The sequence below is a fragment of the Mangifera indica genome, chromosome 1 (genome assembly GCF_011075055.1).
Source record: "Mangifera indica cultivar Alphonso chromosome 1, CATAS_Mindica_2.1, whole genome shotgun sequence".
Classification (NCBI taxonomy): Eukaryota; Viridiplantae; Streptophyta; class Magnoliopsida; order Sapindales; family Anacardiaceae; genus Mangifera; species Mangifera indica.
Window position 1 is genome coordinate 1,363,128 of NC_058137.1, and position 25,818 is coordinate 1,388,945.

General features: G+C 30.8%; 4 protein-coding genes across 6 annotated transcripts; all 4 read right to left on the reverse strand.

The window, feature by feature from the left end:
- Window positions 1-1,012: 1,012 nt before the first annotated feature.
- Window positions 1,013-2,553, reverse strand: LOC123229404 (cationic peroxidase 1-like). The gene is made up of 3 exons (XM_044655195.1): window positions 2,268-2,553; window positions 1,803-1,994; window positions 1,013-1,710 (listed from the first exon to the last, which is right to left on the reverse strand). The coding sequence occupies exons 1-3, from the start codon at window positions 2,496-2,498 to the stop codon at window positions 1,159-1,161; spliced, it is 975 nt and encodes a 324-aa protein (XP_044511130.1). The 5' UTR covers window positions 2,499-2,553; the 3' UTR covers window positions 1,013-1,158.
- A 4,408-nt stretch (window positions 2,554-6,961) lies between these two features.
- Window positions 6,962-8,554, reverse strand: LOC123229397 (cationic peroxidase 1-like). Its single transcript, XM_044655182.1, has 3 exons — window positions 8,263-8,554; window positions 7,797-7,988; window positions 6,962-7,704 (listed from the first exon to the last, which is right to left on the reverse strand). The coding sequence occupies exons 1-3, from the start codon at window positions 8,491-8,493 to the stop codon at window positions 7,153-7,155; spliced, it is 975 nt and encodes a 324-aa protein (XP_044511117.1). The 5' UTR covers window positions 8,494-8,554; the 3' UTR covers window positions 6,962-7,152.
- A 3,744-nt stretch (window positions 8,555-12,298) lies between these two features.
- Window positions 12,299-13,938, reverse strand: LOC123229388 (cationic peroxidase 1-like). Its single transcript, XM_044655171.1, has 3 exons — window positions 13,628-13,938; window positions 13,133-13,324; window positions 12,299-13,041 (listed from the first exon to the last, which is right to left on the reverse strand). Exons 1-3 carry the CDS (start codon window positions 13,856-13,858, stop codon window positions 12,490-12,492), a joined length of 975 nt encoding a protein of 324 aa, XP_044511106.1. The 5' UTR covers window positions 13,859-13,938; the 3' UTR covers window positions 12,299-12,489.
- A 7,681-nt stretch (window positions 13,939-21,619) lies between these two features.
- Window positions 21,620-23,278, reverse strand: LOC123229413 (transcription factor BHLH3-like). 3 transcript variants are annotated; one of them, XM_044655206.1, is made up of 4 exons: window positions 22,945-23,278; window positions 22,518-22,643; window positions 22,227-22,403; window positions 21,620-21,888 (listed from the first exon to the last, which is right to left on the reverse strand). In XM_044655206.1, the coding sequence occupies exons 1-4, from the start codon at window positions 23,017-23,019 to the stop codon at window positions 21,805-21,807; spliced, it is 462 nt and encodes a 153-aa protein (XP_044511141.1). In that variant the 5' UTR covers window positions 23,020-23,278; the 3' UTR covers window positions 21,620-21,804. The 3 variants fall into 3 exon arrangements, with proteins under 3 accessions (XP_044511141.1, XP_044511151.1, XP_044511157.1); XM_044655216.1 differs by having other exon boundaries at window positions 22,227-22,400; window positions 22,945-23,149; XM_044655222.1 differs by lacking the exon at window positions 22,945-23,278 and adding an exon at window positions 22,740-22,928.
- Window positions 23,279-25,818: the final 2,540 nt, after the last annotated feature.

Genomic DNA, 25,818 nt, shown 5'->3' on the forward strand with positions numbered 1-25,818 from the left:
TATATAAATACATTATTTTCTTACATTAGTGATATTATAATTTATTAATTAAAATATTAATGATAATGAAAGAGGAAAAGGGATATTAAATACTAGAGACTTATGGTTTCTATGTTGAAAATGTCAACAGAGAAAATCTAAGAAGAAGAAAAATGATTTTGAAAATTTCTACAACCTTATACAAAAATGAATCAACAATCGTTTATATAAAATTGATACTGACACCGTGACAATCCTAGTTAGAATCAAGCTCAACCATTCACTGACTTATAAAGACAAAAATACCAAACGCAGACCGTCTGATTGATAAGCTGAATGAAGAAGAAGCTGAAGGAGAGAGAGAGTTTCCGTTTCTTGAAAATGAAACAATGCGTTTTCATAGGAAATCTTTTCTGTCAGAAGCAATATGACAAGTAACGGAATATGAAGCCTTCAACAATCACGGCTTTCTTCACCTTTCGAAAATAAAAAACCTGAAGTAATAGCAGGCCTTTTTCGGCCCAACAATCAATCCCAAGCAGAAGAATGGCCTCTTTTATTGGCTCAATAGGAACATACTTAACGACTGTAAACAGACACGTTCAAAATTATCGGTAACTTAATTGAATTTTTACACTGAAAATCGAATAAAAAAATTGGTTGGTTGAAAGATCCGTTTAGATATTGATTATAATACCGAAAACTCAATTTTTCACTTCCATGCCTGTTTGTCCAATTTTTTAAACTGGTTAACCAAATTGATATAAACAAACTTATTTATAAAAAAATAAAATAGGATAATATTTTGAAATCCAGTTCAAAACTGGTTAAACAAAAATTCAATTAGGTTAATTAGTATTTTTACTTCTGTCCAAAATTGATTCATTTTAGTTTATGATTTCCTCCAATTTGAAAATTCATTTCAAATAGAAAATATTGTCAGACTGATTCGGTTAATCGGATATGAACGCTCTAATTGCAATTAATCCAAACTAATTTTGAATGACTTTCTCAATTTAATTCGTGACAGCAGTTTCTTAACTTACACAAAGCTTCACTACAAAGTCAAAGGACACCATCATTCAATGAACATAAATTCCTCACACACTCAATACAAAGGCATTGACACAAATTCTTTATTTCTCAAGCACAAAATATATTGTTATTTTCGGCCTAAACTTAGTTGACCTTCCTGCAGTTGGTTCTAATCTGGCCACTGGATCCAGTGAGAAGGCTGATGTTTCCCATCTTTATCATGGCATTACCAAAATCCGTCTTGAAAGTTTGCAAATTGGAGCTATAAGCAGTGACTTGTGAGTCAGTAGAGCCACCATTATAGAGCTCTTGGTCGGAGTGCAAAAGACCCTTTTTGCTCAACAAATTCTTGAAGTAGGCATTGTCAAAAGATGTGGGGCTGGTGACATCCAAAGGAGAAAGATTGTTATCACCACCAGTACTGGGACAGTTTGCTTGCAATGAGGTTGCGTATGATGAATTAATGTTGGTGTCGTTGTAGATCCTACTGCGGAAAGTTGTGCATCTGGCTTGGCCGATTGTGTGAGATCCTGAAAGTGCCACCATTTCTTTAGCCGTCAACCCTTTGTTTGAGAAGGCCTGGATCAGCTGACTGAGGCTCGAAGTTGGGGCGGGCAAGTCAGTGTTTGCAGCGCTTAAACTTGCGGTGGTTGAATCTCTTCTGCCCAGTAGAACCGTCCAGCTAGAACCCCCCAACTGATACAAAATGTGAGAGTTAAAATACAAGAAGAAAATATATGAGAAAATTTCCATATAGCTTGTGCTGTGTATTGATCCAATTATCTTACTGCAACAACGGAGTCACGAGCAGCAACGGCTAAGATGTCAGCACATGAAACAACACCAGGGCATGAACTCTCAAGCTGAGATTTAATGGTATCGACGACATCAAATCCCCTTACCGAATTTTTATTCGGAAATGCTGTTTTCTCTCCGGTGAAAGTCGCTGTGTCGTCTAACAAAATCGACCCATCACATCCCTGTTACAGAAACGTTAAAAAATTATGTTACGTATTTGAATTGTCAAAAAAGAAGTCAGAATAAATAATAACTAGTGCCAAGCTAGAGCCAACATATTCGAATGATATGGTTGGCACATGCAAAAAACAATTACACGTGAATAATTTAAATTAGAAGTCAATTAAGTACGTGAAAAGTTATAATCTGCTAGACGTATAAATAGGAAAGATTCAAGACGAAATTTCCCGATTCAAGAAGAAGTAAAATAGATAACTGGAGACAAGAAGACTTGCCTGAACAAAGCAGTCATGGAAATGCAGACGGAGCAAGGATGCCCCCATGCGTTTCTCTTTTGCTACAGCAGCTTTCACTGCTGATTTAATAATGGAAAGAGCTGAAGGGCAAGTCTTGGCATAGTAAGTAGAAGACAACTGAGCGGAGGCTGTGCCAAGAAGAAAAGAGAATAGCAAAAACATGAACCTAAACTTAGATGGCAGTGATGAGGAGGAGTTTTTGGGCTGCATGGCTAGGATAAGTAAGATATTTCCTTAGGGAAGAGAAGGAAGATCAGTAGCTTCAGATTGTATCTAGCTTGGATGTAGTTTCACTATGATATCTTTTGCATATATATATATAGAGAGATTCACCTCAGACTCTTGGATTAGTCAACTTTACAATAGTTTTATTAATGAATAAATAAAAGTAGTACAAAAATAAATAAAAATACACTAAAATATTAAAGTAAGAACCATCCCTACTTACTCATTTAACCTTTCTCTTTTCTTTCTATCTTATTTCTTTGTGCAATATTTTTATCCTCTCATCTTAGGTCATAAATTTTCCTATACTAAATTATGACAACCAATAAAATTATATACAACTAGTTTAAATATTCAGTAAAAATAATACATAAGATTATTTTCATATTCAACAATATATACAATTGGATGCAAATTCCTTTTTATAAGCATTGGTACGTTCAACATCACAATTGGAAGTACAGAAAGTTAAAAAATTGATATGAGAAAGCTAGTTTTGTAGTTTATTATTGTTATTGAAAGTTTCCGTATGTATGAAAGAAAGCTGTAGCTGTCATCCGTCAACTTGTGTTTAGAGTACTTAAATAAGATTTTGCTATTCGGTGGTAAGTCGGTGGAAACGCGTGTCAAATTCATCGGAAAGTTAGGAACTTTAAAAATACGTTGCCCGATTTTGTTATCCCTGAAGACTCGGGGATATTCATTTGGGTTTGGATGTTTTCTGGAAAAAAAAATGTGCACATTTTGACCAAGTCACAAAATGACAAATTCAAAATGATTTTCATAATCTTTATGTTACAAATTTACAATTCATTTAGGGCAGTAGGTCAATATAAACACGATGGCTTCCACTTTTCCATGAGGTGTTATATATAAGACAAAATAATATCCGTATTAGTGTTGTTTCTGAGAGCAATGTTAAATGTTCTTTCTAAACTGTTCAAACATGGGTTGTATTGATATTAAAAATTTCGTAAATATAATTTTTAATCAATATAAATTTGTTATCTCATTCTCTCTTGTGAGATGTCATTTAAAATTAAAACTGTGAGACTAATTAAGATTAAAATAAATAATTATGATGTTATGGGTTTAAATAGTCCATGCAGAGGAATGAATAAACATCTATTTTTAGTAATAATATTATCTTTTAAAGTCACATATATATTAAGATTACAAGAAAACAATTTGTTCTATTATTTATGAGAAAATAAAGAAAACAAGACTAATTGAATTAAGAAGAAGCACTAGCTTAGGCTGATCTATCACGATCATGTCGGCGTTTTTAACGTCATCCTTGTGTGAATGGAATGTTAGCTATTCAATTGAAAAAAGTTAATTGCTGAGGTCAAGCTCGCACTCATATTATTATACATAATTGCTTGGTTCTGAAGTTGGCAATTTACCACATCCGTAGACTTGTTGAAATGGCCTCCAACTATGAAACTGTTCATTGACCTTAATGGTGATACATTTTATCATTGACTATAACACAAATGTTATGAACCCATCAAATTAAAACTACTTGATAGTGAAGGAAATTCTCTCAAATCAAATTAAAGAAGCTATTGAACCAATATTAACAGTGGATTCAATCTAATATAAATTGAGTTTGGATTAGTTTAAATTCGAATTTGTATATAATATTATCAAAAGTTTGTTAATATAATAAATAATATTATCGATCAAACAGATTAGTCTCAAATCGAGATATATATTACAACTCCAACATAAGATTGACTTAACTGTTCAATTCCAACCATGAACTTGAGCCACACATCCGTAGACTTGTTGAAATGGCCTCCAACTATGAAACTGCTCATTGACCTTAATGGTGGTACATTTTGTCATTGACTGTAACACATACGTTATAAACCCACCAAATTAAAACTACTTGATAGCCAAAAAAATTCTCTCAAATCAAATTAAAGAAGCCACTGAACCAATATTAACAGTAGATTCGATCTTATCTAAATTAAATTTGGATTAGTTTAAGTTCGAATTAGTATATAATATTATCAAAAATTTGTTAGTATGATAAACAGTATTATCGATTAAACAAACTAGTCTTGAATTGAGATATATATTGTAACTCCAACATAAGATTTACTTGGCTGTTAAATTCGAACCATGAGTTTGAGCCAATTAACTCAAATAAAATTTACCACATCCGTAGACTTGTTCAAATGGCCTCCCACGATGAAACTGTTCATTGACCTTAATGGTGGTACATTTTGTATTGACTGTAACACAAATGTTATGGACCCACCAAATTAAAACTACTTGATAGCGGAGGAAATTCTCTCAAATCAAATTAAAGAAGCCACTGAACCAATATTAACAATAGATTCTATCTGATTTAAATTGAATTTGTATTAATTTAAATTCGAATTGATGTATAATATTATCAAAAATTTATTAATACATCAATCAAACAAACTAATCTTGAATGGAGATATATATTATAACTCCAACATAAGATTGACTTGACTATTCAAGTCAAACCACAAGTTTGAGCCAGTTAACTCAAATAAAATTCACCCCTGATCAACATAATGACAATTAAGATAGTTTATTTGTGTGTTAGCCAGCTTTAAAAGCACTTGGCATGTTAAGAAGTTAAATTTGCCAGGCAGCGTTGAATGTAAATCGAGTATGATGTGCAATTAGAATTACGTCAAACCTTCCAATAGAAATAAAATCTTTAAGCATTAAGTATCAATAAAATAATACAATGTGTACCTAATTTTAAATATTTAATTAAATATCTAAAAATATATTATCATATGATTAAGATATTTTAAATTAAAAATAAAATAATATTTAATCATATGACGTATAATATTATTTTATAGATATTTCACGCAAATAAAATAGATAATTATTGCAGATAATTCTATAACTAGTGGAAAAGTACCTGAACTGTAACCAGATGTTTGGAAATTTTAAAAAGCAAAAGTTATAAATGAAGGCAGGTTTAAATTTTTTATATATGTACTAAATAGGGTATATCTTTTTGTTCTTCATCTTTTTTTTGAAAAATAAAGATAAAATCATACTAAGGTTTATCAATGGCTCCGGTGAATCTTAATACACAAGATTTTATATATTTTGTTTAAATTGACTGAAATTTTACGTTTTGATATATACTTACACCAATAATCCACTGATCAGCAATAGCGAATGAAGTTAAGAAAAATGGAAATTTGTTTTTGATATAATTGACTATGATCATGAGACAACTGGAGTAATATTATAGTGTTAATAGGTCATGGTCTAAAATCAGGAAAGCACATTAAACACTCAATATTTTGTCATAAAAAACATTGTAATTTATTGGATTTAGAAAAGTGTGGCTTTGTTAATGTCAACACTATAATGAGAATTGCCCATTGCTTCGATTATAATGATGTATGATTAAGTTAAAATAAATACAAGAAAAGCAAGTAATATGTTAAATACATTGAATAAAATTATTTAGAAAAATATTAACTAAATAAAAATATTAGAGTTTGATATTAGTAAATACTACACAACAAGAAATCATTAGGGGTAAAAAGAAAAGAAACATGTTCTAATTAGGTTTTAATTCTCAGGTAAGTTTAAGTTCCTTAATGGTGGAACCTACCCTTAGAAACCAAGGCCACAATACTAGAGACCTAGGGGTTCTATGTTGACAGTGTCCCAAATTAGACAACAATAAAAATGAAATTACAGAGAAAATCTAAGAAGAAGCTGAAGGAGAAAGAGTTTCCTTTTCTTGTAAATGAAACAATGCGTTTTGATAGGAAATCGTTTCTGTCAGAAGCAATACACAACTAACGGAATATGAAACCTTCAACATTTCTTCACTTCTCTAAAAAAAAAAATCTGACGAAAAGCAGGCCCTTTCGGCCCAACAATCAATCCCAACTAGATGAATGGCTTCCTTTATTGGCCCAATATGAACATACTTAACTATTGCAAACAAAGATATTCAAAATTATTTGGTAACCGAACTAAGCCAATTTTTTAAAGGAAAACCAAACAGAAAAATAGATTAGTTAAAAAACTCATTCAGATATTGATTCAAGAATACTGAAAAACCAATTTTTTAGTTCGGTTACTTGTTTATCTATTTTTTAGAATTGGTTTTAACAAAATTGAATAAGAAATGATTAAAATATTAAACTTATTTACAAAAAAATTAGAAAAAAAATAATGAAGTAAGATAATCTTTTGAAATTCAGTTAAAAACCAGTTAACTAAAAATTCAGTTAAGTTAATTAGTATATTTAGTTCGATTCAAAATTGATTAATTTTTAAATTGGTTTGTTTCAGTCTATGATTAATTTTTTTAAACTGAAAATTCAATTCAGTTTGAAATATTGTTAAACTGATTGGATTAACCAATTTTGAACACCTCCAATGGCAAATAAGCATAATGATTAGTAATTAATCCAAACTAATTTAGAAAATGTGCTTGACTTTCTCAATTTAATTCGTGACAACAGTTTCTTAACTTACACAAAGCTTCACTACAAAATCAAAGGACGCCATCATTCAATCAACATAAATTCCTCACACACTCAATACAAAGACATTGACACCAATTCTTTATTTATCGAGCACAAAATACATTTTTATTTTCGGCCTAAACTTAGTTGACTTTCCTGCAATTGGTCCTAATCTGGCCACTGGATCCAGTGAGGGGGCTGATGTTTCCCATCTTTATGATGGCATTACCAAAATCCGTCTTGAAAGTTTGCAAATTGGAGCTATAAGCAGTGACTTGTGAGTCAGTAGAGCCACCATTATAGAGCTCTTGGTCGGAGTGCAAAAGACCCTTTTTGCTCAACAAATTCTTGAAGTAGGCATTGTCAAAAGATGTGGGGCTGGTGACATCCAAAGGAGAAAGATTGTTATCGCCACCAGTACTGGGACAGTTTGCTTGCAATGAGGTTGCGTATGATGAATCAATGTTGGTGTCGTTGTAGATCCTACTGCGGAAACTTGTGCATCTGGCTTGGCCGATTGTGTGAGATCCTGAAAGTGCCACCATTTCTTTAGCCGTCAACCCTTTGTTTGAGAAGGCCTGGATCAGCTGACTGAGGCTCGAAGTTGGGGCGGGGATATCAGTGTTTGCAGCGCTTAAACTTGCGGTGGTTGAATCTCTTCTGCCCAGTAGAACCGTCCAGCTAGAACCCCCCAACTGATACAAAATGTAAGAGTTAAAATACAAGAAGAAAATATAGGGGAAAATTTTCATATAGCTTGTGCTATGTATTGATCCAATTATCTTACTGCAACAACGGAATCACGAGCAGCAACGGCTAAGATGTCAGCACATGAAACAACACCAGGGCATGAACTCTCAAGCTGAGATTTAATGGTATCGACGACATCAAATCCCCTTACCGAATTGTTATTGGGATTTGCTGTTTTCTCTCCGGTGAAAGTCGCTGTATCGTCTAACAAAATCGACCCGTCACATCCCTGTTACAGAAATGTTAAAAAATTATGTTACGTATTTGAATTGTCAAAAAAGAAGTCAGAATAAATAATAACTAGTGCCAAGCTAGAGCCAACATATTCGAATGATATGATTGGCACATGCAAAAAACAATTACACGTGAATAATTTAAATTAGAAGTCAATTAAGTACGTTGAAAAGTTATAATCTGCTAGACGTATAAATAGGAAAGATTCAAGAAGAAATTTCCCGATTGAAGAAGAAGTAAAATAGGTAACTGGAGACAAGAAGACTTGCCTGAACAAAGCAGTCATGGAAATGCAGACGGAGCAAGGATGCCCCCATGCGTTTCTCTTTTGCTACAGCAGCGTTCACTGCTGATTTAATAATGGAAAGAGCGGAAGGGCAAGTCTTGGCGTAGTAAGCAGAAGACAACTGAGCGGAGGCTGTGCCAAGAAGAAAAGAGAATATCAAAAACATGAACCTAAACTTAGATGGCAATGATGAGGAGGAGTTTTTGGGCTGCATGGCTAAGCTAAGTAAGATATTTCCTTAGGGAAGAGAAGGAAGATCAGTAGCTTCAGATTGTAGCTAGCTTGGATGTAGTTTCACTAAGATAACTTGCGTACATATATAGAGAGATTCACCTCGGACTGTTGGATTCGTCAACTTTACAATAGTTTATTAATGAATAAATAAAAGTAGTACAAAAAGAAATAAAAGTACATTAAAATATTAAAGTAAGAACCATCCCAACTTACCCGTTCAACCTTTCTCTTTTCTTTCTATTTTATTTCTTCTTAGGTCATAAATTTTCTATTATTAAATTATGACAATCAATAAAATTATATCCCTTATATATATATCTAATTTTAAATATTTAATAAAAATTTAGATAATATAATATTAAATAATTAGATAATATAATATAATAGGTCATTTCGATTTTCAGTAATATATAAAATTGGATGCAAATTCCTTTTATAACCATTGGTACGTTCAATATCATAATTGGAAGTACAGAAGGTTAGAAAATTGATATGAGAAATCTAGTTTTGCAGAACGTTAGTACAGAAAGTTTCCGTGTGAAAGAAAGCTGTAGCTGTCATCCGATGACTTGTGCTTAGAGTGCTTATTAAGATTTTGCTGTTAGGTGGTAAGTCAGTGGAAACGCGTGTCAAATTAATTGGAAAGTTAGAAACTTTTAAATATATGTTGCCCATTTTGTTAACCCTGAAGACTCGGGATATTCATTTGGGTTTCATGTTGTCAGGAAGACAAAATGTGCACATTTTGACCATGTCACAAAATGACAAATTCAAAATGATTTTCATAATTTTTATATTACAAATTTGCAATCCATTTAGGGCAGTAGGTCAATATAAACACGATGGTTTCCTGTCTTCCATGAGGTGTTTATATAATGAAAGACAAAATAGATAATACCTCATCTGTTTTGTTAAGTGATTTGTTAGGTAAAGGTTAAGATAATATCTGTATTGATATTGATTATAAGAACAATGTTAAATGTTCTTTCTAAACCGTTCAAACATGGGTTGTATTAATATTAAAAATTTCATAAATACGATTTTTAGTTGATATAAATTTATTGTCACACTCCTACTGATGGGATGCCATTTAAAAATAAAACTGAGAGACTAATTAAAACTAAAACAAATAATTAATATATCATGGGGTTTAAATAGTCTACAAGGAGGAACGAATAAACATCTATTTTTAGTAATATTATTATCAATATATTGTCTGAAAGTCAAATATATATTAAGATTACAAGAAAACAAGACTAATTGAATTAAGCAGCAGCACTGGCTTAGGCTGACCTATCACGATCACGTCGGCGTTTTTAACATCATCCTTGTTGTGTGAATGGAATCTTAGCTATTCAGTTGAAGAAAGGTAATTGCTATGATCGCGCTCATCTTATTATACAAATTTGCTTGGCTCTGAAGTTGTCAATTTGCCAAATCTGTAGACTTGTTGAAATGGCCTCCAACTATGAAACTGATCATCGACCTTAATGGTGCTACTTGGTGTCATTGACCGAAACACAAACGTTATGAACCCACCAAATTAAAATTACTTGATAGTGAAAAAAATTCTCACAAATCAAATTAAAAAGTCATTGAATCAATATTAGTGGTGAATTCGATCCAATCTAAATTGAGTTTGGATTAGTTTAAATTTGAATTGGGGTATAATATGATTAAAAGTTTGTTAATGGGGTAAACAATATCATCGATCAAACATATTAGTCTTGAATTGAGATTTATATTAAAACTTCAACTCAAAACTGATTTGACTGTTCAAATCGAACCATCAGTTTGAGCCAATTAACTCAAATAAAATTTACGCCTAATCAACATAATTACAATTAAGATAGTTTATTTGTGTGTTAGCCAGATTTAAAAGCACTTGGCATGTACAGATGTGAAATTTGCCAGGCAGCGTTGAATATAAATTGAGTATGATATACAATTAGAATTACGTCAAACCTTCCAGTAGAAATAAAATCTTTAAGCATTAAGTATCAATAAAATAATACAATGTGTACTCAATTTTAAATATTTAATGGTATCTGAAAATATATTATTATATGATTGAATTATTTTAAATTAAAGATGAAATAACACTAAATCATACGATGATATCATTTAAGTATTTAATTAAGCCCTAAAAAACTAAATACACATAATATTATTTTATGGATATTTCACGCAAACGAAATAGTCATCCTCTCCATGAATCTATAACTACTGGGGAAGTAGCTAAACTGTAACCTGATATTTGGAAATTTTAAAAAGCAAAAGTCATAGATGAAGGCAGGTTTAAATTTTTTATGTATGTACTAAATGGGGTGTATCTTCTTGTTCTTCATCTTTTTTTTTTTTAAATAAAGATAAATTCATACTAAGGTTTATCAATGGCTCCGGTGAATCTTAATACACAAGATTTTATATATTTTGTTTAAACTGACTGAAATTTTACGTTTTGATATACATTGACACCAGTAAACCACTAATCAGCAATAGTGAATGAAGTCAAGAAAAATGGAAATTTATTTGTGATATAATTGACTATGTACATGAGACAACTGGAGTAATATTATAGTGTTAATTGGTCATGGTCTAAAATCAGGAAAGCACATTAAACACTCAATATTTTGTCATAAAAAACGTTGTAATTTATTGGATTTAGAAAAGTGTGGCTTTGTTAATGTCAACACTATAATGAGAATTGCCCATTGCTTCGATTATAATGATGTATGATTAAGTTAAAATAAATACAAGAAAAGCAATTAATATGTTAAATACATTGAATAAAATTATTTAGAAAAATATTAACTAAATAAAAATATACGAGATTGATATTAGTAAATACTACACAACAAGAAATCAATAGGGGTAAAAAGAAAAGAAACATGTTCTAATTAGGTTTTAATTCTCAGGTAAGTTTAAGTTCCTTAATGGTGGAACCTACCCTTAGAAACCAAAGCCACAATACTAGAGACCTAGGGGTTCTATGTTGACAGTGTCCCAAATTAGACAACAATAAAAATGAAATTACAGAGAAAACCTAAGAAGAAGCTGAATGAAGAAGAAGAAGCTGAAGGAGAAAGAGTTTCCGTTTCTTGTGAATGAAACAATGCGTTTTGATAGGAAATCGTTTCTGTCAGAAGCAATACACAACTAACGGAATATGAAACCTTCAACATTTCTTCACTTCTCTAAAAAAAAAAATCTGACGAAAAGCAGGCCCTTTCGGCCCAACAATCAATCCCAACTAGATGAATGGCTTCCTTTATTGGCCCAATATGAACATACTTAACTATTGCAAACAAAGATATTCAAAATTATTTGGTAACCGAACTAAGCCAATTTTTTAAAGGAAAACCAAACAGAAAAATAGATTAGTTAAAAAACTCATTCAGATATTGATTCAAGAATACTGAAAAACCAATTTTTTAGTTCGGTTACTTGTTTATCTATTTTTTAAAACTGGTATTAACAAAATTGAATAAGAAATTATTAAAATATTAAACTTATTTACAAAAAAAATTGGAATAAAATGAAGCAAGATAATCTTTTGAAATTCCGTTCAAACCAATTATCCAAAAATTCAGTTAAGCTAAATAGTATTTTTAATTTAGTTCAAAATTGATTAATTTTTAAATTAGTTTGTTTTAGTCTATAATTAATTTCTCCGAACAAAAAATTTAATTCAGTTACAAATATTATTAAACCAATTCGATCAACCAATTTTGAACACCTCTAATGGCAAATAAGCAAAATAATTAGTAATTAATCCAAGCTAATTTAGAAAATGTGCTTGACTTTCTCAATTTAATTCGTGACAACAGTTTCTTAACTTACGCAAAGCTTCACTACAAAATCAAAGGATGCCATCATTCAATGAACATAATTTCCTCACACACTTAATAAAAAGAAATTGACAGAAATTCTTTATTTCTCAAGCACAAAATATATTGTTATTTTCGGCCTAAACTTAGTTGACTTTCCTGCAATTGGTCCTAATCTGACCACTGGATCCAGTGAGGGGGCTGATGTTTCCCATCTTTATCATGGCATTACCAAAATCTGTCTTGAAAGTTTGCAAATTGGAGCTATAAGTAGTGACTTGTGAGTCAGTAGAGCCACCATTATAGAGCTCTTGATCGGAGTGCAAAAGACCCTTTTTGCTCAACAAATTCTTGAAGTAGGCGTTGTCAAAAGATGTGGGGCTGGTGACATCCAAAGGAGAAAGGTTGTTATCACCACCAGTACTGGGACAGTTTGCTTGCAATGAGGTTGCGTATGATGAATCAATGTTGGTGTCGTTGTAGATTCTACTGCGGAAACTTGTGCATCTGGCTTGGCCGATTGTGTGAGATCCTGAAAGTGCCACCATTTCTTTAGCGGTCAACCCTTTGTTTGAGAAGGCCTGGATCAACTGACTGAGGCTTGAAGTTGGAGCGGGGATATCAGTGTTTGCGGCGCTTAAACTTGCGGTGGTTGAATCTCTTCTGCCCAGTAGAACCGTCCAGCTAGAGCCCCCCAACTGAAACAAAATGTAAGAATTAAAATTCAAAAAGAAAATATATGAGAAACTTCCCTATAGCTTGAGCTATGTATTGATCCAATTATCTTACTGCAACAACGGAGTCACGAGCAGCAACGGCTAAGATGTCAGCACATGAAACAACACCAGGGCATGAACTCTCAAGCTGAGATTTAATCGTATCGACGACATCAAATCCCCTTACTGAATTGACGTTGGGATTTGCTGTTTTCTCTCCGGTGAAAGTTGCCGTATCGTCTAACAAAATAGACGCATCACATCCCTGTTACAGAAACGTCAAAAAAGAAGTCAAAATAAATCATTTCTCTTTGTTAATTATATTGGTGTTATGCAGTCTTCTTTAGAAACATTAGAGAACTTTGTCAGAATAAACAATAATTAGTGCCAAGGCAGAGCCAACATATTCAAATGATATGATTGGCACATGCAAAATATGAAGTCAATTAAATACGTTGAAAATTATATTATGCTAGACATATAAATAAGAAAGATTCAAGAAGAAATTTCCCCGTGCAAGAAGAAAGATGTAGAAGTAAAATAGATAACTGGAGACAAGAAGACTTGCCTGAACAAAGCAGTCATGGAAATGAAGACGGAGCAAGGATGCCCCCATGCGTTTCTCACTTGCTACAGCAGAGTTCACTGCTGATTTAATAATGGAAAGAGCTGAAGGGCAAGTTTTGGAGTAGTAAGTAGAAGACAACTGAGCGGAGGCTGTGCTAAGAAGAAAAGAGAATAGCAAAAACATGAAACTAATCTTAGATGGCAGTGATGAGGAGGAGTTTTGGGGGGCCATGGCTAAGATGATTAAGAAATTTCCTTAAGGAAGAGAAGGAAGATCGGTAGCTTCAGATTGTAGCTAGCTTGGCTGTAGTTTCAATATGATATCATGTGTATATATACAGAGATTCTCCTTGGACTCTTGGATTAGTCAACTTTACAATAGTTTATTAATGAATGAATAAAATTAGTACAAATAAAAATAAAATTACATGAATATATTAAATTAAGAACCATCCCCACTTACCTATTAAATTAAGTCCTAATATAAGTATTGGTTCGTTCAATATCATAATTTGAAATGTAGACAGTAGGAAAAATTGAAATGGGAACGGTAGTTTTGTAGTTTATTATTGTTATTGGAAGTTTCCCTATGGAAGTAACCCGTAGCTGTCACCGGACGACCTATGTTTTGAGTTCTCAAGCAAAAAGTTTTTGCTATTAGCTGTAAGTCGGTGGAAACGCGTGTCAAATTCAGTATAAAGTAAGCTTCTAAAACAATTTGTTGCTCGATGCCGTTAACACAGAAGGCTCGAGATATTTATTTGGGTAGCATTTTGTCAAGAAAACCAGATATGCACATTCTGACCAAGTCACAAAATGACAATTCAAAGTTATCTTCATGAGTTATATATTACAATAATCTTATATGGTCTAAATAATATTATATGGATAGTGTCCACTTAAAAAATTTCACAGGATAGGACAGCAAGTCAAAATATAGTTATAGTTTCCCTTTTTTCTGTGAGATTGTTAGAAGGGCAAAGTCGTAAAACCAACAAATATCAAATATCAAATTAGATAATATATCACTATTTTAAATGGTATAGCATATGTAGATTAAGATGGTATCAGCAGTGATATGATCTATGACAATGATATTAGATACTTTCCCAAACTTTTGGAATGTGTTAATATCAAAAATCTTATATTAACGAGGATCAAAAGTTTTTTATAAACAAAATTGTGAGGTCAACAAAGATTAAAACAGATAATACATTACTGATTTAGGTTGATCAATCGCAGTCATGTTGGTGTTTGCGGTCGACAAGCGAGGAGTAAACCCTAGTGCTATTGTAAAGTTTTTTTTTTTTTTCTTCTTCTTTTAGGCACACATTGACAAGGATGTATTTATTTAACCAAAGTTTGTTCAGTTTTTTCTTTTGTTAGGCATAGTATGATAAAGACGAATTCGTTTATAATTGATTATTAGCTAAAGTCAATTACGCAAACAATTCATCGTTTTCAACAGGTGGGACAAAAACTTTAACTTCAGCTTGTGGAGCTTGCATGCAGCTGTCTTCTGACTCTGAGAAGGAAAGTAAATTTTGAACATTTTACTTGTATGTCTAATGACCAAACAAACGCTAGAAGTAGAATCTTGTATATGCCAAAGCTTCAAACATTCTGCTACTGACTCCAATATTAAGATGCTTATTTCTCTATCCTTTTTACACTACATTGAAACCAATTTCAATGTGATTTTCTACTAAATTAACTAAGTTTGTAGGGTGCAACTCCACCCAAATAAGATCATCTTCAATAGAAATTATGCATCTTTGCAAATTCATGCAATGCCTCAGACTTATCAGAGAATCAGTCCCAGCTCTCAATCAATTTGTGTATGGATGATCTAGTCCATTCAATGTTGCTCTTCTGGCTCTTTTTCTGCCCACCCCATGCTTGAAGTGCCCCTAATTATCAACAACACACCCACTAATTATCAACAACCCCATTCAAAATTTAAGTTTTGTATAATTGACTCCAGTAAACCACTAATCAGCAATAGTGAATGAAGTTCATAAAATATGGAAATATATGTTACTGAAATAATTGACTATGTATATGGAAAAACCGAATAAGATTATTTTATTAATCGGTCAAGATCAAGATAAGGAAAACACATAAAAAAAACTTAATATTTTTTCATTAAAACAAAAAAAAACATTGTAAATTATTGAATTGGCTATTTTAAAGTGCTTCTTTGCTAATGTCAACACTATAATGGGAATTGCCAACCATATAATTAAATGCATTATTGATATAATAATTTATTAATAAGAAATAATATTATATATATTTATTTTAGATATATAAATATATACACACTTATACGTATCATCATATGATTTAATATTGTTTTATTTTTAATTTAAAATCACATAGTCATAAGATGACACATATGAATATATACATATTTATGTATCTAAAATAAATAGACATAATTTTATTGTATTAATAAATATCTTTATTGTAATGAGTGAGATGAATCGTTCTTTTTTTTTATTATTATTTGTCTATATTTATTTGCTTAATTGATTATGATATACTTTCTAATTCATTCAACTGTTTCCTCACAAAAATAAATCACTTTCAATTGTCAATTTATCACTTTTTAACTATCCTTAGATAGTGGCTGAGGAGGCCACATGTATTGAAGTCAAATAACTAATTGATGCACCTACTTGATTCAATTATTCTTATCCTTCCAATTATTTTTTTATTTAATAAAATTCTATCAACTTAATTTTAAATATTAAATTGAGTATTAAAATAATATATCTTTATATAATTAAATAATTTTAAATTAAATATAAAATAATATTTATATTATTTTAATATTCAATAAAATATTCAAAATTAGTAACACATAACATTATTTTTTTTCTAAGCTGAAGCCGACTCAAATGGCTAGAATCCTTAACGAATTTTGGTTTCTCCAGTATACTTTACCCAGTCAGTCAGTCAGATTCCAAGCGTAATTTTTTGACATTTCTTCTACCTTTATAATTTAATCAAATTACCGAATCAAATGTTGCGTGGGGCTTAGACATTGAACAGGGCCATGCATGCACATTGACGAAATTTTAAAAAATACCAAAAAAGTCCGCGGGAATTAGCAACCCCACACGCTTGCTTTGATTAAAATTTTAACCTTCCTTTCTCCAATTTTAAATATTTAAATAATATATTATCATATAATTTATTCATTTAAATTAAAAATAATAAAATATTTAGCTACATAATAATTAATATATTATTAAAATATTTAATTAAATATGTAAAACTGATTATATGTAATATTATTTTTTTATATATAATTTATAACCGTGTTTGATGCATGGATACAAATTAATCAAATCTCATAAATGTAAAGTTTGAATATTTGAGTTAGTGTCGTAAACTTGTAATGATAGATTAAGTAGAATTAATTGATCATTAATTAGTTGATATCATCAAGTATTTTTTTTAAAAATATTTTCAATCTTTCAAACATTAGTTCAAAAGACTAACCTGTAAATTTTTTAGCGTTAGACATTTAATAGAAAACAATATTATAATTCGAGAAAACATAATTCAAATTTTAAAAAAAAAAGTATAAATATAATTTTGAAAAGATAAAATTACTCACAGGCATGAAATTTAATAATAAGAGATTAATTTATAATTATACTTTAATTATAATATTAAATTCAATTCATGCAAATCTCCAAATCCTTGTCCCTTTTGTTTTTCGGTTGTGCCTCTTGGCTTCTTCTATTACTTACTAATTTAATAATATTTTATGTATTAACAATAAAAGTTAGAATTTTAAGAAAAAAATTTGAGTTTAGGTTTTTGTTATGTTTATAAATTTTTTAATTAATTATTAACAAAAAAATAAATATAAATATAAATATAAATATTAACGTGTCCTTATATAATTACATAATTTTAAATTATTAATATAATAACACTTAATTACATCTAATGTACCCAAAAAGAGAAAATTTATGATTATTTATTAGATTATTGCTTAATATTTTCTTTAATATTTTCTTGTATTTGAACTTTTGTATTGACTTCTCTTGAGGCATACACTTTGTATACGGTATATTTTTTTCATATATATAAACTTAGCATATTGCAAAAAAAAAAAAGAAAAACCTCAATTATACGATTATAAATCTTGTATACTTTTTCTTAATCTTACTAAATTTACAATAACATATACCCAAAAAACTGCATTGAGATATTGATAGTAAATTTATTTTAACAACCCAAAATAAAAATAAAACGTCTAAGATTGTAAAGTCGTAAATAGCAACTATATTATGTAATTTTCGAAAAATGGTCCAATTGAAAAATAATAATAATAATAATATGAGAGCTCAAACAAGATTATGATTTATGAGAAGGTGGCTTTTTCTCCTTTTTATACAGTGCGGATTCAAAAAGCAATGTAATTTTCAAAGACTTGACACAAAGTAACAAGATTGGGGGCCATAAATTTATAAATAGCTGTATTTTTTTTTTTTTTTTTGACTTTTCTCGTGTGAATGTATTTTTATTCCATTGTGGAAAATAACGTAGTTCATGGCGTGTTTATTGTTTAGGAAGAAATTCAACACGGTATTCGGCTCCACCTGTTGAGTTGTCGTCCATGTCCTAATCTCAGTGAGCTTTTTTTTGTTTTTGTTTTTTTAAATTATTAATATTATAAACTGCATTATATAATAATCCATTTATTTTTCACGTTGAGAAATATTGACCTTGGATTAAACAGGCTTGACGAACAGAGATCGAAGGATCAGGAGCCCATCTATATATTTTAGAACGATGATTATGACTAATTACTCACCAGTGTTGACTTTGAAACAACTAATTAACAAAAAAAATATATTTTTTATATATGAATGATGTGTTATTATATAATAAAGTATTATTTTATTTTTATTTTAAAATTATTTAATTATATAATGATATATTATCTATGTACATAAATTATAAATAAAAAATATGTGTATATAATTTTATTAATAATATTTTACAGAAATTTTTTTGCCATTGGCATAAGTATAATTGAACGATTATTATTATTATTAGACAAAATCATTATAATTGCCTGATAATTTAAGTAGATGCAATGAATTTTCTATTTAAAAGTTATAATATGGGACAGTTTACATATATAATTTGTATGATTCTCTTATAAAATTCATAATTTTTATTTGGGTCATAACATCTGAACCCACCCACAATAAATAATAGGAGTGGATGACTCGAATCCACCTCAAATAATAGAGACCAAAATCAAATAAAAAGAGCACAAAAATAGTTTTTTGTTTGGCCTTACTCAAAATGGTCTATTTTAGAACTCAATCAATAAATCAAAAAATCAAATAACCTTTGAAATAATTTTGCAGAAGAGATCAATCAAGATCCCATCTAAGATGATGATGGTAAAAATCAGTTTCACCAATATATATTTATATTATAGAAGATAAATTATTGAGGCATTAAAAAAAAAAAAAAATTGTCTGCATTTGTGAGGTTTTGAGGGGATGGGCCATGGGTTCACGGTTTTAATTTTTCCAACAGAGAAGAAACAAAACCTGTTGGAATAAATCCAGTTTTAATTTAGTTTTGTTCTACCGTGGGCCGTCCTTTAATTTTTTTTTTTAAATATTTTTTTGGAGTTAGAGCATCCTTTAAGATAAAACTAATCACGTCAAATAAGTTAAACTTCAAGTTCAATAATTAATCACATAATTATTAAATTGAATAAGTTAAAAATATAATTTTAAAATATCACAAATAACTGAAATCTCTTTTTTTACTTCACAAATTATTCTTTAAAAACCTATTCTTTGATTTTGAACTTGAAGGATTTCATTTCATAATCCTCCGTGCAGCTGCAGCTGCAGCACCATCACCATGTCCATGGGCGTTTCAGGCTACAAATTTGCATGAACTCTGAAAACGATGTACTTTTTTTTCAATTTAGTCGCAACTATTTCGAGCTGACCCGTTGGATACGTTTGTTGTGGGGTTTAAGAAAAATCCAGTGCCAAAAACAATAGGCCAGACAAATCCATAGATTTATGATTTTGCCAAGTGAATCAATCTCCAACGGCTAAACTACAGGAAATTTATCATCAATTTCATCCAAGTTTAATTTCCACTATGCCGGTAGTGGACTGGGCTCAATTAGGCTCCTCCAAGACATTTGAAATTATTTGTGTCACTATTAAACTCAGATAAATTTGATCTTAGGAAAGCTAAATTTAGGATAGTTCAAGTGAATCCATAATGTCTAATTTAAATTTTTTTGATCTAGTGCATATAATGTGAAATAATATTGTTAATGGGATAAACAATATCACTAAATAAACAAACAAATAAATGATGAAATCAAACTATAAAATTGAAACTCTAACTCAAAATCAATTTATTTGAGACAATACGTGGATTTACGACAAACCACCTCGGATCCACCCCTTCTATTAAATATATTTTTGTATTATTAATTCTATATCATAGCTTTCTTTCCTCAAATGAACAGAGGATAACAGTAGATTATCATTTCATACCAAGTAGCTTGATTCTTTTCTATATTATATCACTGTCAAATTAAAGTTTTCAAATTAATCTATCCAAAATGATTAAAAATCCAAGTGTAAAAACCTAATCCTGAAGATTTCTTAATAAACGAGCACGAATTAAAGTAGTATATATAACTCGTCACACACTCAGTAAAACTTTGTATGGGCATCCATATTCAACAGTCTCCAGTCAATTTTATTGGACGCATCCCTCCAACAGTCAACAAGCAAATCCCATATGTTCCCTTGTACCTTCTTCGAGCCTTTCGTCATCATAATCATTTTATTGTGTCTAATTCATATTAAGAGTTCCTTAAACATTGTTTCATCATTTTGGCTTAAGATTCCTTCTAATAATTCCAATATCTTCCACCCTAAAGCTATTATCCATGGGAATAATAGCTTGGTTATTATCCATGGGAATAATTCTTTCAGTGCCCAAACTCTTGTTCTTTCCAAGATTCTAATCATCACTCCCAAGTAAAATATATCTTGTTTCTATCTCGCTTGTAGTATTGATATCTCTTCATTTTTTTTCCTCGTTAACTGGATATTCTTTTCTGCTGCTTACTACGTAAGCATCTTGTTTCATGCAATTTCAAATAGATTCAACATAATAATGAAGGTAGCACTTCAATTCTTGGAGTTGGGGATATAAATATACATATACATATACATACAAATATGCATTTTCAAGAAAAAAAACTGTATAGGTAAGATATTCAGCCTGAATTTTGTAGAGAAGACAAACAGTTGGATTACCTTCTGGCTCTTATCTGCATTACAACAACTGCCAACTTGTTAATTAATTTCCCACTTGCAGCATAAGTGTGAAATTGATTGACACATTTCTTCATCAGTTTTCTTGAATTGATCTCCTTTGATTTGATTATGAAACGCTGGTACCGCTGAATCTCTCCCACAAAACTAGCAGCGGCTTACTTGTTTCGTAGTTGGAGAAATATTTTAATAATAATCAATCCATGTTATAGTGATTAAGCTGCTACCCGCATGCATTGACGGCCCCAATGCTTTTTTATTGATATATAATTTACCAAATCATAAAAAGTTGCTTCTTATTATATGATCGCGAGCCAATTGCAAGTATTTTTCTCTCTCGAGATTTGTTTGATTAGTAAATTTTATATGCTTCTATCCATATGAAATGACAAAACAAACAGAACTGGAATTGATTTGTGCCTGTTATGCAATATATTGACCCCCTTAATTAGTCTCCAAAGGAAAAATCTCAGAACCAGACAGATAGAGAATGTTACAATATGGTATCAGTCATTGATGTTCAAATTTACTAAATTGGTGAATTATTCTATTAGAGCTTCGACTGATTGCTAGGAAACCCAACAATTTGAAGGGTATACATTCATTGTGTATGAAATCGAAGGAAGAAAATTACAAACTGGCTAAATATTTATATATATGTAGATATCAATAATGGTTCTAGATTGAACAGATAACTTAATTACTTCTTAAAAGCACTCAATCTTCCCTTCATTGTAACACATTTTTGAATTCACAGGGAAGAAGATTTAGAAGATGAAGCTAAACTCGATGTAACACACTTGCCCATTAATGGCTTTCACTCCTGTAAATTATTGATAGCCTGCAATACGGCTTGTTCCACAACCTGAGCATCCAAGCCCTCGGCGTGCCCTTTAGAATTCTGCAAAATCCAAGAGCCTTGTTTAACCATTGAAAGAGTACACAGGATAAACAAATTCAGTGAATATATACAGAGAGAGTTTCCAGGGCATGCAAAACAGATACGAATAAAAAGATTTTTTTATTTTTATGAAAAATAAAACCTGTTCTAATGCTAACCACACATTATTGTGTCAGTGCCTGTGATCAAAGTCCGAAATATGTGGTTCAAAACTTGAAAGTACAATTAATAATATGCAAATGTACCCTCTATGATTACAAATTTACAACTAGCAAGCTGGGAACATGTGAAAATTTCACTTGGAAATTTCAAAAGTTGAAAGAAAGCTGGTTGCTTACGTCTCCTTCAAACATAGCTTCTAGTTGGAAACTGTCAGTACAAGAAACCCTAGCATCAAGCACTTCAAGTCCAAGTTTCTCAAAGGCTTCCAGTATGGAAACGAGTAAGTTTGGGGAATTCTTTTCTGAGTACACATTAATTAGGAAACCCTTTTCTAGGGCTTCAACTGTAACCTGCTGATGAAGTACAACAGTAGAATAAATGTTAGTTAGTACTTTGTAATCTGGTCATTATATGGAAGCCTAAACAAAATCAGAAGAAATAAGGATGAGATTGTAGTTAATTTGCACCACAGGCAATGAATTTTGGACAGTCGACATTTCTGAGGTCCCGATCTCTTGGTTCAGACTTTCCACTTTTTGCTTCAGCTCCTCTATATACTCGGTTGCATCTACTACGATTGAGGTTTTGTTCAGCTGCCAAACAAGAAAATTCAAAAAGGAAAAAAAAAACAGAATCATCATTAATCAAATAACTAAAACAAGTTATATATAGTTGATCCCAGGTCGTACCATCAACTTTCTAGAAAGTTTTCACTTTCAGAGTCAAATTCTTGATGGAGTACTACCCATAATCTATTTAAAAAGGGAACCCTTTTTTTATTTCATTTCCATTATTTATATTATCAGTAGATGGATTGCCCTAGGGTTTATATGGAGAGAGATACACATAGAAATAGAAGAAAACCCCGTAAAGTAGAAAATTAGGGTTATTTACAGCAGTAGATTTGGTAACATCACGAAGCTGCATCAATTTCTCATGTAAAGCAGATTTCTTTTGCCTTGAAGACATGCTTTCTGCCTCTACATCTCCCGGCTGATCTTTCACTCACCTTTTATTTTCCAGCTTTAGGGGCTTTTACGGAAGACGAGCACAAGAACTGAAATGATATCTTTGTTTGTTTCCTGCATGAGTGCCTCCGTTTCCTCACAAGATAATATTATTGATTATAGTAAATTTACAAAATTGGCCTCATCACTTTCAGTCTCGGATTCAACACGTGATCAGCATAGCAGCATGATTGATCTTAGAACAATGTTGAAAATGTGATGCTTATTGGCCATATGGACAAGAGCTAGTTAGATCCTAATTGAGTTCGTATAAAGTCTAGTTGAATGAAATTTGATTTTAAAAGTTAAATTTTTAATTTATTAGTTGAAGTCTAAACTATACTTTAAAAATAATTTATCTTTAATTTGATGTAATTTAGCTCAAATTCAAATACTTAAATTGGTTTAAATTCAATTCATTTATAAAAATAAATCTAATTTTTGACTCGAACTTGATTTATTCAATCGAAATTTAAACAACTTGCACCAAATCCCATCCTAATTTTCCATTAAAAGGCCCATTAACAGTATGATTGATCATAACATACAGAAAATTTATCACTTTCATGTGAAAAATATTATATATGACGATATCAAAAGTCAACGAGGCAGACTAATATAATGTTGAGCTGTTACTTCCTAACTTTACCAATTAATTTAAGATTTTAATATGAAACAATAATTTCAATATGGTATTAAACTAAAATGTGAAATCCGAATCATCACATTTAATTAGATACAAATAATTATATAAAAAAACAAATTCATATGAGATTAATATATACTTTCATCTACTAATTACATTATCTTTTTTATATAAATTTAATTTTTACTGGTTTATCAATGGAAATTAACAAACCGCAAATATTGACGATCAAATTTGTGTTAATGAGTAAAAAAGCCTACTGAAGTTTGTAGTAAGATAAGAAAACGAGAAAGTGTGCAAAAGGGATAACTTAAATGACAAAAAAGGTGCCGAGGTGGTGTTGTCAAAGCAAGAGAGTATAGATTTTCAAAATATCAAAGCTAAGTTTTTGATTTATATTTGTGAAACCAATTATTAAATCTAAATTCAAAATTTTATCTATTTGGTGTGGTGATTGAAACCTAAAAGCTACGGTTCCACTAAGTAAGAGATTATGAAATGAGAAGGTGCAGGGGCGTTTAGGTATATCGAATGAGGATTGAAGCAGGTGAAGGTGAAACTGAAATATAAAAGGGTGACGGCGCGCGAGAGAGAGAGAGATAATACAATTCCCCGTGAGCAAGAGCGTTAGAATTGTTAATTTTGGGGGGACTGAACTGACAGCTAAACAAAACTTGACGCTTCCTTGACTTCTGTCGATATATGCCTCTCTAGAATTTGTTCCATCTCTTCTCTCTTATCACGAGACCACATTCTTTCACTTAAACGCCTTCCTACAACTTAATAATTTTACCACCAGTCTCCGCCATCTCTCCACCAGTCCTTTCCTACTTTTCTTCCCGAAAAATGGGTAAGAACTTTGGACAGTAAACATTTCAGTTTTTGTGTATCATATCGGTATCCCATTACGTGATTAAACATCTTACTATTGATTCTTTTGTTTGTTAAATCTGTTTCTTCAAGTCTTCACATACTTAGCGATTGTTTTGAGACTCACCAAATATAGATGCTGGTGCTTTCTAGGAATTAGGTGTGCATTTTGCCGATTACTAATCATGCTTCTTCGGATTAATTGCTGTCTCGTTGAAGAGATTTGACAAGAGCGTTGTCATTTTCGACACCTAACAAAGCAATTAATGTAGGAGATATTGTTAAGATTAGAGTTAATAAAGCTTGGGAAATAATGTCCTTTATTCATAATCATTTTATCTCATGTTTTATGGTATGTATGCAGGCATACATACACACACAGGCAAACGTGTATAGAAGGTATTTAATTATTATTTTTACTAAGAAAAAGGATATTCATATCTAAATTTACTTAGAAAAAATTGTCTTTATTCCCCACAAACAAATCTCTGTTTGTACCCTATTCACATGTGTGCTCTTTAATCATCAGAACAAAACAATTCACCACATAAACAGACTGCTCCTCCGACTTTGTCTTATTGCTCCTGGCTTGATATGCACCTTATTAGAACCATATTTTAAAAATTAATTGTTAAGATTCGAGAATCTAAAGTTATATTAACCCCCTATATTTTTTTTATGTGAAATCTAAATCTCAGATTTTGTATTTAAAATTATAATATATCATCACGCTTTATAGTTTTAGTGTCCATGCATGAGCAGGTTGCTTGTGTGTTAGCTTCTTACCACCCTCAGTATCCACACGGGCTAGTTGTATTCTAACTCCTTACCAACTTTGGTCAAACAATGCATTATCAAAGTTACCACTTATGTTATATGATTACAATTGAAACAAGTGATAATGACTCTAATATCAAGATATATAAATCTTACATTAATAATTTATATTTTTTAATATAGAATTCAAATCTTATATTTGACATTCGCAATCCTAACGTACTCTCCTCAATTAATATTACAGGAGTTATTACTATGTGTTCTTGCTATAATTTTTTTATTTTATTTCCCTTAAATTAATTTATAACACTCTGATATGCATTAATAATTTATTAACGTCACTATTAGGATCTTGAGATTATCAGTAATGATAGCTAATTGAATATTTAGCATTGTTAAACTTCACAAACGTCGAGTAATAATAAATTTTTCTTCCTACTTTTGCGAGCAAGAAAGATGGCCCCCATG